The sequence below is a fragment of the Mirounga leonina genome, unplaced genomic scaffold (assembly GCF_011800145.1).
Source record: "Mirounga leonina isolate KUSES-001 unplaced genomic scaffold, KU_Mleo_1.0 Mir_154, whole genome shotgun sequence".
Lineage (NCBI taxonomy): Eukaryota > Metazoa > Chordata > Mammalia > Carnivora > Phocidae > Mirounga > Mirounga leonina.
This window is the reverse complement of record NW_023270389.1, coordinates 37,015,135-37,032,176: the sequence shown is the minus strand read 5'-3', so window position 1 is coordinate 37,032,176 and position 17,042 is coordinate 37,015,135. Positions and strand designations below refer to the sequence as shown.

Below are 17,042 nucleotides of genomic sequence, written 5' to 3'. Positions count from 1 at the left end.
CATATATGACAAGTACACAGCTAATATACTCAACAGTGAAAAGCTGAAAGCTTTTTCTTTAAGATTTGGAGTAAGACAAGGATGCCCACTTTTACTACTTGAATTTAACATCGTGTTAGAAGTCCCAGCCAGAGCAATCAGGCGAGAAAAAGAAATAAAAAGACATCTGAATCAGAAAGAAAGAGGTAAAACTGTCTCTATTTGCAGATGACATGATGTTATATATAGAAACCCCAAAGACTCCACCAAAAAAACTGTAAGAATAAACAAATTCAATAAAGATGTAGGACACAAAATCAATATACAAAAATCAGTTGTGTTTCTATACACTAACAACTATCAGAGGGAAATTAAGAAAACAACCCCATTTATGGTTGCATTGAAAGAATAAAATACCCAGGAATAAATTTAACAAAGGAGGTGAATGATCTGTATGCTGTAAACTATAAAACACCGATGAAAGAAATCAAAGGAGACAAAATAAATGGAAAGATATTCCATGTTCATGGATTAGAAGAATTAATATTATTAAAATGTCCATACTACCCAAGGCGACTACAGATTCAATGCAATCCCTATCAAAATTCCAATGGAATGTTTCACAAAAATAGAACAAACAATCCTAAAATTTGTATGGAATCACAGAAGACTCCAAATAGCCAAAGAAATGTTATAAAAGAACAAAGCTGGAAGCATCACACTTCCTCATTTCAAACAAAATTACAAAGCTATAGTAATCAGAAACAGTATGGTATTGGCATAAAAACAGACACATAGTTCAATGGGAACATAATAGAGAGCCCAAAGATAAACCCATGCATATATGGTCAATTACTTTTCAACAAAAGACCCAAGAATATATAATGGGGGAAAGGACAGTCTTTTCAATAAATAGTGCTAGGAAAACTAGGCAGCCTCATGCAAAAGAATGAAACTAGACTTCTGTCTTACACCATACACAAACATCAACTCACATAGATTAGAGACTTAAACATAAAACCTGAAACCATAAAAGTGCTAGAAGAAAATATAGGGCTTAAGCTCCTTTATATCAGTCTTGGCAATAATTTCTTTGGATTTGACACCAAAAGCAAAGACAACAAAAGAAAAAGATAAGTAAGTGGGACTACATCAAACTAAAAGCTCTGTATAGCAAAGGAAACTATCAACAAAATGAAAAGGCAACCTACTGAACTGTAGAAAATATTTGCAAATCATATATAAGGAGTTAATATCCCAAACATACAAAGAACTCATACAACTCAATAGCAAAAACCAAAAACCCAAACGATTCAATTAAAAAATGGTCAGAGGAACTGAACAGACATTTTTCCCAAAGAAGACATACAGATGGCCAATAGGTACATGAGAAAGTACTCACCATCACTAATTATCAGAGAAATGCAAATCAAAACCACAATGAGCTATCACCTCACACCTGTTACTGTTAGAATGGCTACCATCAAAAAGACAAGAGATACAGGTGTTGTTGAGGAGGTAGAGAAAAGGGAAGCCTTGTACAATATTGATGGGAAGGTAAATTGTTGTAGCCACTATGGAAAACAATACGGAGATTCCTCAAAAATTTAAAAATAGAACTCCCATTTGATCCAGCAATCCCACTGCTGGGTATTTATCCAAAAGAAATGAAAACAGGATCCTGAAGCAGTATCTGCACGCCCATGTTCATTGCAGCACTATTGACAATAGTCAAGGTATGGAAATGATAAAAGTGTCCATCAACAGATGAATGGATAAAGATGTGAGATACACACACACACACACAATGGAATACTATTCGGCCATAAGGAAAAAGGAAATCCTGCAACATGGATGGATCTCGAGGTCATTTTGCTGAGGGAAAAAAGTGAGATAGAGAAAGACAAACACTGCGTGTGGAATCCAAAAACTTTTTTAAAAAAGAGAAAAAAAGGCAAACTCATAGAAACAGAACAGAAAAGTGGTTGCCAGAGGTCTATGTCCGAAAAGTTCCCCTAGTGTGAAGATAATGTCTCCCTGATGTAGTGATGTCTAAGACTGTCACAGAGAGACAGGTGGCAGCGATGGAGAAGGAGCCCATAAGTGTAGCCATCACTGGTTTGGTTCTTAGACTGGCACGAACCAGAGGCAAGCAGGTAGGGGGTGGGTCAAGTGAAAGAGGCAGAGCTCCCATTGGGCTCTAATCACTGCTGTGCTGTAGAGTTCTTGAGTTCACTGCAAACCACTCAAACCTGTTGGATCCCAATTCCTTTATTTCTTAGAGGTATTTACTATAGAAGAGAAAACCTGAATTCCTAAGAAGAAATCCCAGGAAATTAACAGGGTTTACTTTTTAAGAAAAGGGGGAAGTATAAAGGAAATCAAAGGCATTCTCTAATTTTCCAGACTTGGGAGGCCTTAAATGATCTAAGGGAAGTTGGAGGGTTTAAGGCAACCAGACTTAGAATTGAAGAGCCACTAGCATCTCCAGGGCAGAGTCTTTGGGCCTATCTATTCAGTAGCAACTAACCCAAAGGCTTGTCCTACGGCCTTTCAGGGCCCATTAGTGCAAGTTGCTAGAGCCCTGTGCTCATGGGATCACAAGTTTGACCTTTGTGTCTATGTGACCGTTCCCATATTAGACTGAGCCCTCGCCCCAGTCAGTAGTCACACATGTACTCAACAGGGACACACGGGGTTCTGGCTAGGGGAGTACAGGTGAATCCCCACCTTTGGAATCTAGCTCAAAGTACACTCTAGCTCAAACTACACACCTTGATACCTCAGGTTTGGAGCAGTGTTTGTATGTATCCTGCATGTCATTGTTATTTCATAGTAATTTTAAAAGAACATTTTGGCAGCGAGAGAAGACAGGATTCACTTCTGAGGGCCATTGAGCTGAGGCACTAGCCTAGTGGGTTGACCAGTTGGCCAGACTGGCAATTCTCCTTCAGGAAGTAAGTACTCAGAATTCTTGATCTTTGAGGAAACCACAGAGCTCTTCTTTCTTGAGGGCTTCCTGGGCATCTCAGCCAGACCTGCGGGGCTGGTCATCCAGGCTCACAGTGAGAGCTGTAGCTGAGGGTCTGGCACACAGAACTGGAGGGCTGGGCCTGTGACAGCAGGTCCCAACATAAGGTGCCAAACCCTACTTCTCACTTTCCCCTTGCGCCCTGTTAGGTGCTGGCACTGCCTTTGGAGCCATTACTCAGCAGCCTGAATGTACAGAAATAGGCCTAGTGCACTGACCCAGCAGGCCACGGTTCCCTCCTCTGGCAGGGAGCTGTCCTGAGGTGGTAGGCCCAGGCAGAGCTGGCCTCCCACTCTCACTTCCTGTCAGGCAGGAATCCTACCGCAGGACTGGGTACTTAACTGTTTCTAGGCCGTTGAACGTGTATCTCCTTGCCTCTGGACTATACAGTACATTGACTGAACACACTTCCTTACATTCCCCACATTTTTAACATACACTCTTCCTACCTTCTTATCCTAAATGAAAACCTGACCTGCCTTGTCTCCCTGCCCTCTCCAGAGGAGGCCACTTCTCTACCTCCCCTGGTTTTCAAGGTCAGGAGAACAACCTGGCATTCTCTGAGTTCCCTTTGTTTCCCCAGACCATGCTTCTCCATCCCTCTTGGGCACGCCACCCCATCTTACTGGCCAACTTGTCCATTCAACTGTTACTGATTTTTGGCATTCTCTTATCCTCCTCAGTGGTTTAAGGCCTGCCTCACAGCTTTCCTGGTCACTTCATCCCTGAGAGGTAAAGGGACCCTCCAGATATCCAGGATTCACCATCATTTTGAAAACTACAAATGACTAAATTCTGCCCAACAACATTACTCACTGTGATGAACATAATTTGGCCATGGGCATCAGAATGGTTCAAATTCTCACAGCCCTACTTGGACCACTTAACTTCTTTCTACCTGTCAAAATATTTCTTCCTCATCTGTTCACCCTCCCCAGAATCTCTCACTTCCTCCATGTCCAGCCTGGACCTACCGGTCCGCCATTCGAGGGTGCTCGTGGATCCTTTCTTTATTCTTTCCTGGGTCTTTTCTTGCTGACTTCCTATCTTGGTTAATCTCTAACTCATCTTTCTTTGCCTCTGCTCCTAGATTGCTGAGCTCTGCTGGAAATTTATAATTTCTGTGCTGCCTGAGCCCTCGACAAACCATACTGTTAAGATCACATGTGTCTCTCTTCCCCACCATTTGTTCTTCAAGGTAGGAATTTTGGCACCCCAGAACAGCTATAGACAGTTAAAACTTAGCACATGCCTGGAACTTGTCTAGGCACTTTATACATACCAGCTCATTTGACCCCCACCCAATGACAATGAGGAAAATACCCTGAATGCTTCTCTCACTTGGTGAGGAAACTGGGGCTCAGAAAGATTCAATAAATTACAGAAGACCACAGAATTAGCAAGTGGCAGACAGAGTCAAGATTAGGGAGTCTGGGTGAGACATTATATTGTGTCTCATCGTGAGATGATCATAAACTTTGCACAAAGTCTGTTGACTTTTATCAGAGCTCCTGCTGCAGTCCAGCAATCTTTTAAATCAACCCTTGTTCACTCCTAATTGGACGCGTTTTTATTTCAACTCTGACTCTTATTATTTTTGGTCAATTTCTATTAGAGACCAAAGGCATCGCCTCAGAAGTCCCAGTAGGCATCTAGAATCTCAGGGTATTCTCTAATTTTCTTCTGACTCATTTCTGATTGAGTCAGCTCCCATACAGCATCCCTCTGACAACATATACCATAACCAGCAGTGTCCTGGTCTCCATTCACTAGGAAGGGGAGAAGACACTGTAATTCTCATAATGGTTATTTCAAGCCATTTCCTTGTGAACTGGCTTTGGAGGCTGGGACCTAAATCCCTACTACTTACTAGATTTTATAGGCAAATTATTTAAACTCAGAGGTTTAGTTTCTTTTTCCGTAAAGTGGGGGATAATAATAATCTCCTTAAAGGGTTGTATTTATTAAGGAGCCTAGCGTAGAGCCTGGCTCAGATCAGGCACTCGAAGTATTTGTTCCTTTCCTTCTCTTCCCCGTACTCTCCTTTCACCTCGCTTATACATTTACTCCATCTTTCCCACCCACAGATATTTTCCTGACCATAGCCTGCTCCCCAGTATCTACCCTTTCTCACTTCTCTTCTCAGCAGACTCCATGGAGAGTAAACTATATTGGCTATCTCCCATTTTCTCCTACTACCCCCTGGTTCCAATATGACCCCTCTAAATGATCAAATGCAATTGACATTATTTGTTTTTCTTCTTGCCGGACTTTATTCAATTTTATTTCCTGAAATCTATCCTGACCATCTTTTCCTGTAATGACTCCTTCTCACTCACTTCTGTCACCTCTCCTTTCTTTGATCACCTCCAAATGCTGGCTTTTCTCCACATGGATGTTCTCCCAGCAGCGTCGGCGTGGCTTGGGAACCTATTGTTAGAAATGTAGATTTTCAGGTTCCACCTCAGATCCCCTGAATCAAAAACTGGTGGGGATACTCGCTCAAGTTTGAGAACCATTGTGCCACATTTTCTCTGGCTAATCTCTATGAGCTCCCCTTTTAACTATTCTTTTCCCACCTAATACTCCAAAAATTCTTTCCACTCCAGACCACTCTTCAGAGCTGCAATTGTATACATACAACTACCTAAAGGGTATCTCCACTGGCTATTAGGTGTCTCCATGGAAAATAACCTCTCATAATCCTATCATTTCTGTGTCCCCTTTCTCCAAATGATACCACCATTACCCAGTTGTCAGTGCCAGGATCCTGGGATTCATGATTCCTCGTTTACCCACCTAAGAAAACACTAGTTTGCCATTTCAGGAGTATCTCTCAAATTGGCAGTGTCCTCTTATCGGCACCATTGTTACTTTACTTCAGGCCCATCCTCCTCACTGATTGGATTGCTAGTCTTTTTTTTTTTTTTTTTTAAGATTTTTTTTTTTTAATTTATTCATGAGAGACAGAGAGAGGCAGAGGGAGAAGCAGGCTCCCAAGGAGCAGGGAGCCCGATGCGGGACTCGATCCCAGGACCCTGGGATCATGACCTGAGCCGAAGGCAGACGCTTAACCATCTGAGCCACCTAGGCGCCCCTGGATTGCTAGTCTTCTAATTGGGTCACTGAAGTCTGGTCCCTTTCCAATGTACCCTCCACATTGCTACCAGGATCATCTAAAATAAAAATTGGATTGGGCTTATCCCCTGCTTAGTCATTCAGTGGCTGTCCAAGGCCTTCGAGATAAAGTTCAAACTCAGTATGGGGGCACCGTAGGGGTGCTTAGCCCGGACACCTGCTTGCCTCTGCAGCCTCATCTCCCCCTGGTGCTTTATGCTGTTCTCTCTGCTCTAGCTCTAACAGGAAACTGGAACTACTTAAGAGTTCTCCAGACAGCCACTCTTTCTCACCGTCAAACCGTTGTTCATGCTATTTTGCTATTTCCTTTGTGAGGAATGTCCTTCCTTCACTTACCATGTGGAAAACGTTCTTCTCTAGCGCTCGGCTCAGTCGGCTTTGGTATGAAATCTTCCCTGGATGTGCAGGCTCAGTCTGATGTGCTCCCACAGCCCCCATGTCATGTCTTCATCAGAACCTTATCACACTGTGCTTGGTGCCCTTGTTGCCCTAGGCACCAGGGAGCAGCTTGAGGACAGGCCTGTATGTTATCTTTATTTAGTGCAATGCTTGACACACAGTAGGTATTCAGCAAATAGTTGCTTAGTAAGAAAGATTGCTTTCTTTTTTTTTTTGAAAGGCATCTACATTTACTGCTGCTTCCTAACCGCCCCTATCCTTTCATTCCCACAGCTCAGCCTTATTATGCTACTGAAAAAGCTCTTGAGGACAAAGACGTGCTGGCTTTATTTCTCATCTTCTTAACTTCTCTGTAGCAGTGAACCACCTATTTTTCAAAAAGTTCCCTTTCCCGTGTTCCTCAACTGATGCTTTTTGAACTCCCTTTACTTTATGGTCTGCGTTCGCACTGGTTCCCTTCCTTCTCCACACTTGTTGCAACTGCTCTGCATTACAGTGAGTACAGGGGTGGCTGGTGGTGGTGGTGGTGGTGGTATTCGTACAGTGACATGCTGGTAGCGGGCTCCCTGGGAGAAAAAGGCCCTGATTTGTGGCTTTTGTCTCTTCCCTGGTGTAAAGACTCTCATCAGGACCAATTTCAAGCTACGAACATTTTAATGACCAGCTCACAAAATTCCCGAGTATTTAATAATTGGCTCTCACAAGCATACCACTGGGTATGCAGAGATGAGTAAGACCAGTTTGACATCTAGGAGGATACAATCTGGTGGAGGGAATATGGAAAAAATTATGAGACAAATGTGATAAGCACTTTTGAGGGCATTTAAACAAGGCACCATGCATGGGGCTGAGTGGAAGGCTTAATTAGGAAAATCTGTTAATACCTCCTATGGGAAGGTAGGAGGGTTTGAACTGAACCTTAAAAATGATATGTAGAGGAATGGCTAGTAGACCAGGAAGACTGGGGTGCAAAGAATGCGGGGTACCAGAATGGATTCTGCCACTAGTTTTGTGACCTTGGTCAAATTGGTTAACTTCCTCAGGACAGTTTCTGCATCTTGAAAATAAGAATTTGATTTCCATGGCCCATTCTGCCTGGATTTGATGATGGTCCTTGGGAAGAGAAAAATATAAGTGGAGGAAGAAGGAAAAAGGAAGAAATATACTTAGTGTGAAGCTTTTAGGAGGCCAAATGCTGCAGGAATCTCTCTTCTAACTAGTCCTCCCTGCTAACTTCTGGCTCAGTCCCAATTTTGAAAATCCCAATCCCATGTCTGAGTGATTGCGCAATATGCTGAAAGCTCAGTTCTGGTCTTTTCACCTGAATGACTATAGTGAATCCTGACAGTATATGTGGATGTAAGTCAGTTCATCCTTCTGTGTTGAGGGAACAGAGGATTTTCCTTTTTCCTTTGAAAGTGTTAAAAAGAGTAGTAGCTTATTCCATTTGAATAACTGTTATTATCAAATCTATCTAGAATTTCCCCATCCCCGCTTCTTGCCTGATCTTCTCTCAAGATCTGAACTTCATTCCTTTTCAAAAACCTTTAAAAACATGAATCATAAAACAGATAGAAATATGCATAAAACATAAATGTAAGGCATAATTATAAAGCAAACACCCATGTAACCACCAAGCAGGGGAAGAGAGAACCTTGCCATAACCTAGCAAGTCCTCCCTGTGTTATTCCCCAAGTACAACCTTCCAGAAGGATCCACTATCTCGATTTATTGTGATAATGATCTTTGTTTTGCCCTTTACCATCCATGTATGTATCCTTCAATCCTACTTCAGTATTGCATTTTTTGTTAACACCCGATATGAAGAGAATCATACTGCATGCATTCCCTTGTTTCTTGCTTCTTTTGTTCACCATTCTAACATTCATTCATTTTGTGTGTAGCTAGTTTATTCTTTTTTGTTTCATGGTTACATAGTATTCGACCATGAGTATTCCAGTTTACCAATTCTACTGTGGATGGATATTTGGGTTGTTTCCAGCCTTTGGCCAATATAAACAATGCTGCTCTGAACATCTTCGTTGTGCCCAGTGCATGTGAGCTTCCCAAGGGTACAGGGGGAGAATCATTAGGTCACAGGGTATGTATATCCTCATCTCAATTCTTCATTCTTTCCCCTACATTAGTGAGCAAGCCTTTCTCTTTTTCTTTTCTGAAGAATTTTAACTCCTGTGCTTTTGTTCCTGTTTTTCTAATTTTCAATCATCTTTGTTAATCTTATGTTCCTATAACATACATTATTAGTACTGATTCTAGCTTCTAGCCCTGTATATTACCTTCCTCTGGTAGTTGAGAATGGTGTCCTCTCCAAGACATAACATTATTTCATTTATTACTCAAAGAGCAAATGTATCTGGAACATTTTGAGAGTTCTTATTTGAATATGTGCAAAATAGAAATCCTGTATTTGATTAATAGAGGGCCAGGAACAAGTTTCTTTCTCTGAGGCATTATAGTATGGGAATTAAGACTGTGGGCTTTGAGTCAGACCAAATCCACGAGCTGCTGGCTATGTGTCCTTGGGCTAATTACCTAACTTCTCTGTGCTTTAGTTTCCTCATCTGTCAAAATGTGGATAATAAACTATATCCACCCACAGGGTTACTGTGTGCATTACATGAAACAATCTACAAGTTTATCAAAAGAGGTTTATTAACTTGGGTCTTTAGGGAGAAAGACAAGGAAAGACAGGCTTTCAGAATGCCTACAAGTTATGTAGTGAGGATACATATTATGAGTTTGTCTCTGGGGTTTATACTGAGCCTAAACACTTTTTCCACTCCTCTTTCTTTTTTTTTTTAAAGATTTTATTTATTTATTTGACAGTGAGAGAGACAGCAAGAGAGGGAACACAAGCAGGGGGAGTGGGAGTGGGAGAAGCAGGCTTCCCGCTGAGCAGGTAGGCCAACGTAGGGCTCGATCCCAGGACCCTGGGACCATGACCTGAGCTGGAGGCAGACGCCCAACGCCTGAGCCCCCCAGGCACCCCTCCACTCCTCCTTCTGGAGCAGATGGCTAGCATAGGTAAGTGGGAGGCTGCTAAGGGCCATGAACAGAGTGAAGTGAATTGGCCCATTTGGGAATCAAATCCACAACTGGCTTTAATTACTATTCAACTGAGTTCAGTGGGCAACACAACATGAAAAAGGAGAAAATGAATGGGACTAGAAATACTGACAAAGTAAACAGGAGGGCAAGAGGACACTATAGGATAACTCAAATCAACAAGCTGCTAGATAAACAGCATCCTCTCTTTGTGAAATTTATTTTACAGGAGAGTTGGCTATAACAGAAACCATTCTTAATCATCAAAAAACCACATTCTGATTTTCCTTATCCTCCCGACTCTCCATGTATAATTCTAGACTTCATCGCTTACATCTCTTGGTTTTAGGATATAGTCTTCCAAAGCTAGAAACTTAATTACAGATTCAACACTTCAAGGCCAATACCTAATTGCCTAATTAGGGAGCTGAGAAATGTTTAGCATAACCACCCTCCTTCCTACCCCTACCCTGAAGTTATTAATGTTCACTTCAGATGGTTTCCTAGTCAACCCTTGTGAAGATACTGATTTTTGGACTCTGAGTCTCTTACTCCTACATAAAGCTATCTAAATTCAATAAGGCTTTTGAGGAAGCAGCATTTCCAACTTCACATTAACTGGTGGGCCAAATAACGACCCATTACAGAGACAACAATGCCTACTGGATTTTAATTTTAATTATTTCAGTTCCTGTACCACTGTTATTTCACAGTTACACTTAATAAACTCTATTATGCTTATTAAATAATTCATGGAAAATTGTGAGTGCATGGTAGGTTATGGAAAAAAGGTGGAAGAGAAAAAGGGGAAGAATGGTTCTGAACAATTATTGAATGATGTGGTGTGACAATATTTGTTAACTTCATGTCAACACAGCAAGGCCAGATGATTTATTTATAGTTCACTGTTTCAGTAACATATATTATCTGGTAGTATATTGCTGGGGGAAGGGCCGATTTGTATAATTACTGTACTTTCACACTATGACTTGGAAAGTGAGTAGGCTGATAACAGGGAAACAAAAAGCAGCCCTTAACATCTTCATTTGAACTGACAGTTTTGGCACCAACCCACGAAGGGGGCTGAGCATGGGGGGACTATCTGTTTACAGAGGTGCGGATGCCAGCTCCTAATCAGAGAACACCACATTTTGTAAGTTCCTGGAAATTTGGAAACCAGAGTCTTTAACAGTAGCAGTGGCAGCATAATTTGGTGCTCAGATGCTAAGTGAAACCCCAATGCTGGGTTTCTCCACCATAATGTCAAAGAAACCTCCATGGCTGGTATTTTGGCACTGATGTGACACTGGCAACAGGTATTATTGGCATCAAAAAGCAGCCCAGGGAAGAATCTCATTAAGTGAGAAAAAAGAATCTAGAGTCTACACATTACTCCTCAACCAAATGTTTGAATCTTGCATCCTACAAAATCAGAGCTACTAAGAGAGCAACATGGCCTGCTTTGAGCTTCATCTCTTATGTGCCTACTCACTGGCCATGGAACACAATAGTCTAACAAGTGATCAAGAATTGGCACTAACGGCCAGCCAGCTGCAGCTTCCTCCCCAAAGGTGAACACATGCTAAACAATGTAGCAGAGCTGGGGGCAGCGGTCAGGAAATGGGAGGTGGGTTCTATGAGAGCAATCACTTTGGCTTGCTTAGGAGTCCAGGGAACAGATTTGCAAATTATAACCTCTTTGAACACTGGCTGAGACCACATATGAAATAACCTTTGTAATTTTAATGTGTACTTGGTAGGTAGGAATCATGAATCTCAAACACCTACGGAACCTGAGTTGCTTTTGTTTTCGTTTTGTTTTTCTAGAGGTCTACTTGCTCCTTTTGAAAAGCACTAGGAATGGGAGACTCAGGCAACATTGGAAAAAAAAAAAAAGCTTCTCAGGTGATTTTTATTTAGTTCCCATACCTTTGAGGACCATGGTTCTAGTGGAACAGGAATGAACAGGAATGAGTTAGAACTGAAAAGTTAAACCTTTATGCTCATTTATCAAATAAGGATAGAATCCCTTCTCTCCCGATCTTGAGACTAATAGCTAACAGTAATTGTTCAACAAACGTTAGCTATTGTGTGCCAGGCACTGTCCTAAGAGCTATATTTGTGTGATAACCACACAATCCCATTTTATAAACGAGAAAACTGATTCACAGAGAGGTTAAGGAATTTGCCCAAGGTCACACAGCTAGGGCTTGGATTCAAAGCTAGGCAGTTTGGCTACAGAGATCATGCTTTTAACTATTATTCATAATATTGTAAAGAACATAATAAAAACATGCATGAGAAAAGCATTTTACTTTGAAAAGTTCAGGTGCTCTAAGCAGCTGCTGAATGAAGCTCCTGAAGGGAAGAGTCTGCATTGCATCTAGACAGCACTTGCTACATTAATAGCTGCTCACAAAAAACTTCACTCAAAGGACTTGAAAATCGGATCTTTGCCTGTTTCTCTCAAATGCTGACTTCACCCACTGACGTGCCATAGATAAAGTGACTCCTCTGACAACAAAAAAATAAAGAGAAGAACTCTCCAGTCCAGGTGCCTCACACAGGGCTTGGCACCCAGGTGATGAATAAAATGCTGACTGAATTGAAAGCCTTCCAATCAAAGGCATTTTGAAATGTGCTATTCATAGTCCACAAAACGACTTGAATACAAATTATTTAGAATGTCAAAACAGGAAGGGGCATGTGGCAAGTTAAGGAAATTAAAGAGAAATGAAGTATAAATGGAATACTAAACCTTTGAAATTTAAAATAAAGAACCTGGCTATATATCCTTGAAATCCTCTTTCTTGGCTAGCCGGGAAATGGGAGGGATAAGCGTTGGGGATCGAACAAGCCTATTCTTTAATAATATAATACTTATTTGTGTACTATGTACTTGCTGTAAGCCTACAGATCTGAACAAGCTGCTTAATATGCTCAGGTGATTTTTGAAAAGGCTGACTTTACCCTACATCATTCCCTAACGACCCTCGTGTTTTTTAGCAGGCACTCAAACATAGCTCAGAAATAAAACAGGTTTTTCTACCACTTTAGACAACAAAATGGATCCCTTATAACAAGCTGGGCTTGTATTCCTAGCATCAAATCTAATGAAACATTAGACTCACCTCATGTCCAATGTAGTGTTTGGCCTCCCTATAACTTTCAACCAGTATCTAAAGAGCTAATGCATAAAGCAGGGTTTTCCATAATTCTCAAGAATTTAATGACTGGTTATTTCATGATGTGGCTTGATCCAAACCTGGGGCAGCCAAAGAATCTCCTATGAAGACCTGTTGAGAAGTAGTGAGACTTGATGAGCAAGAGCTCACTGGGCCTACATTCATCCCTTTAATTACCATAAGGAGGACAACTCAGTTTCCCCAGCATGACATTCTCACTCAGTCTCTCTTCTGATGCACATCTGTAAAATGTTGTGCATGCTACTTAGTTGTGGAACTGATTCTATGAGACTACCTGGCCTTTGCTTTAAGAGCAGTGTGAAAGAAAGTCCAGACCCTCTTGGGACTAGGAAAAGCAGAAAAACAGACCTGAGAGCAGCAGTTTATCTGCTATGATTGGCTCTCAAAAAGCACATGTTGCCCTGATATGTGACCTATACAAGATCATGACCATAGGCTGGGGGTTAAAGCAACACACACACACACACACACACACACACACACTTTAAAAAGTTACCTCCAGGCATCCATATTGCACAGTTGAGGATTTAAAAAGTGATTCCTATACAGGATGTTCCAAAAGTCTTAGTGAAGTTTTAAGCTATTAGGGCTGGGGTTGGGGTGGTGAGCTGAACTCACTCTCTGCCAGTCCAACAGGGGTAGCTACAGATGGTCTTGATTTATCATCATTTAAATGTGCAGCCCAGATTAAAGGAAACATTTTAAAGGACTAATTAGTCAACCCTCACAAAAGTAAATTAAGGGCCTGTGTTGAAACAGCCGAAGGAAACTCTAATACAGCACTGTAGCAATAATGCTTGGAGTGTATTCAAATGGAAAAGCTTGGGCTGGAAATACTTGTTTAGAAAAAGAAGTACATCACTCCACCCTACTTCATCAAGTAATCCAAGCCATCTTACACACTCAAGGTCTGACCAAGCAAGACGTATTTTATTAAAACCTCTTTCAGCTTGAACTAGATCGTATCCTTGGGAATAAACAAATTTTATTCAATGAACAAGTAGAAGGGATTCTTGATTACTACTAGAGCTCTTTTGTGTAGACTGCTTCTAGGTTAATGCAAAAAGCTCAGAAAAGGATATCAGATAAGGTAAAAGGCTTTATTATTCAGGATCAGCTCAAAGTCTGACACTGACAGAGGCAGGAATAATTATTATCTCATTACATTTGACCTTTGGTACCCATTTGAAGTACTAGTTTTCCAAGTGGGATGTGTTATAGCCAGGAGACTCTCAGCACAGTTTCTGTCAGCCACATTTACCCCAATTTTACTCGGTAGAGCTGTTAGGAGATGTTCAAGGATACAAAGAATATAATCATCTACTTTAGTTATCCTACCCCCTACCCCCACTGGCTTTCAAAGCAAGAGATAGGTAGCATTATTAGCAGATATGGTCATAAATAACACCTTTCCATAACCTAACATTAAAAAATCAAACACTAATTATAAGTAGAGTTTCTAAATATTCAGTTAATGCTATGGAGTGCTTTGTTTCAAAAACAGCAATTCTGAGGCTTCTCTTTATTTTTCTCCTTGCATAAAACCACGGAGAATCCATGTTTAATTCACATATGTAGTTCTTGTTGGTACAAGCTTAACTTACAGGAATCAAAGGAATTAAAATTTGTCATTAAGAACAGATTTTTAAATTTTGACAAAAATATGAATAAAATCTACATATTTGTTAGGGATATGGATAAAATGAATCAAGTGTCATGATTGTTGGGGGATCCCCTTCCAAGGACACAGTACATAGAAGGTACATGGAGCTTGTGTCTCTGAGGTTATAAAGGGGAAAAACAGAAAACAACAGTTCAAGATGACTGATATGTAATTGCTGATTAAAGGGAAGATGTTCAAAATATTTTGCACATTATTACCTTAGAATCAATCTAAACACCTTCTATATTATTTAGAGAAATTTCCATGACTTTTCAGCTCAGGGCTATACTAGACGGTTACTGTTTTTTATGTATATGAAGAGAATCCAAAAATTCCAGTTAAAGCCAAAAATTGTTTTTTAGGTTCTGGATTTTCAGTTCAGAGCTATGTTCTTTTAATAAAAGTACCAGTAAGAAATCATTACTTTTTCTTAAATTGATGACATATTTTTAAAAAGTTGCAGCCCCTAGAGAACTGAATTCAAGTTGAATTCAAACTCCAACTTTAATGTATGACTATTGATTTTATAAATATCTTTGTCTAGTAAATGGCAAAAATTGTAACCTCTTATAGAACACGATGTTGGATTGGTACCATAGTAAATTGCTTAGTAAAAATAGAAGGACCTTAAGTCTCATATGGGAGACATATTTGGGGGAAAAAAGATAAGTAAAGGTTTCTAGTGTTGTTCTCCTAGTTTCTCCAAAGAGCTGACATTTATCACTGCTCTTAAAAAAAAGATGATTTTAACTTAAGAGACTGTATTTTAACACTGAACACTGAATCAAGATAAATGCACTTATCTGAACATCACATTTTTACATATACTAAAAAAACAAAAAAAGCTCCCAAAAGTGTAGTGAAAAGATTATATAAATTTTAAATGAAATTATATTTGTTTGAGGCAGCACAGATCCAGAGGTCTCCAGCAGAAGACTTCTTCAGCAACCAGCCTTCACAGACAGGCCTCCTGCTGTGACCAGCAGATATTTTCCACTGTGCACCCACAGTCTCAGACTAATAAGAGACAAGTCTTGCTTTTTGCCTCTATGAGCTGGGATGTCATTATTGTAGAGAAGAGGCATAATTTAAAAAGTGAAGACTACTCATTCAAAAAGTTACAGAGTGATAAACTTACTTTATGGAATTAAACACAGCATTCATCCCAAGGAAGCTGCATATAAGCTATGGTAGAACCAGAGTAGGTAAACTTCAGAGTTGAAAGGATTTTCTCTGAAAATGAAAAAAACGGTAGCTTTCTTAAAGATTAGAGTTATAGAATCACTCTGTTGTATTTTTTGTCTTGTTTTAATGGGCCAAAGTTAGTTAACTCACTCAGATTAGAATCTACAATTCTGTTGATTGTTCAGGACTGCAGTAGTCGTCTTGGGATTTTCTATGGAAGTATGTACAGATTTTCCTCATGGAGCTGGGAGTAATAGTAACCTAGAAAAAGAAAGTTTAGATTTCAGAGATTTTCTAAGATAAAGTTCAGCTGTTAACTTCAGCAAGTTAGCACTAAAGGGTATTTTAAATTGCAATGCCTAGAAATTTGATTATTTAGTCAGTCAGCTTTCAGTCCCAAATATTTTGATGGCAATGTGTCTTCTGGCTGATTTGTACTGAATTTAATAAAAATTGAATAGACAGTATTCAAGGATGGAAGGGATAGATTTTTCATGTGAACAGAAAATATTTACCAGTTAAACCTCCTAGAGGAACGAAAGGTTAAAATAATCCTTCTTCTTGAAACAAATTAGTAAATCACTCTCCCAAATTTACAAATGGGATAGTGATTCAAATGGCAGCCGCTACCCTCTTCTGAAGGAATCTACATCATCATGCACATAAAGCAGAAAATTCTTTTAAAGAAACTTTAGCTTCAAAGACTGAAATTATAAAACCAGAAATATATGGGACCAGCACACTATTTTTAAAAGCCTTTAAAATTCACACATTAGTGAAAACAGTTTTTCATTGAAATTATTTTTCTGCTAACACACAGCTGAGACCAGTTCCTCTGGGGGGAAAAAAAATTTTTGTTAGGGGCAAAAAACAGATACAGTGATAATTTTTTTTTTTTAAAGATTTTATTTATTTATTTGAGAGAGAGAGAATGAGAGAAAGCACATGAGAGGGGGGAAGGTCAGAGGGAGAAGCAGACTCCCTGCCGAGCAGGGAGCCCGATGCGGGACTCGATCCAGGGACTCCAGGATCATGACCTGAGCCGAAGGCAGTTGCTTAACCAACTGAGCCACCCAGGCGCCCCGATACAGTGATAATTTTGAGAAGAAAGGAAAGATTCCTATATTATAGCTGATTTTTTTTTTTTCGTTTTCTGTAGCAAGGTCTTGGTTGGAGCTTGTGTTTGAAATAATCTTTAGAATATTTCTAGTTTATTTTCCCTCTAATTATGGGATAGGCTTCATGACAGTAGGAGGGGGATATGAACACTTATTAAACTAGAACCGGCCTGAGGTTATCCAGTTTCTGCCTTTTAGATTCTTGGAGTGGATTTTAATCATTCTACCACCTTCTCCTTAACACAGAGCAAGAGCTA

The 17,042-nt window shown here is 40.2% G+C and overlaps 1 protein-coding gene across 2 annotated transcripts in view; it reads right to left on the bottom strand.

Annotated features, from left to right (window-relative positions):
* Positions 1-12,135: 12,135 nt before the first annotated feature.
* The window catches only part of DTL (denticleless E3 ubiquitin protein ligase homolog), a 44,148-nt gene continuing 39,241 nt past the window's right edge, over positions 12,136-17,042 (bottom strand). The window contains exons 15-16 of one of the 2 annotated variants that reach the window (XM_035010498.1): positions 15,818-15,928; positions 13,906-15,715 (exon numbers count right to left, since the gene is read on the bottom strand). In XM_035010498.1, the coding sequence (XP_034866389.1) occupies positions 15,830-15,928 (99 nt within the window). In that variant the 3' untranslated portion in view covers positions 13,906-15,715; positions 15,818-15,829. Of the gene's footprint in view, positions 15,929-17,042 lie in introns of both variants that reach the window. The other variant, XM_035010497.1, reaches the window with a different exon arrangement.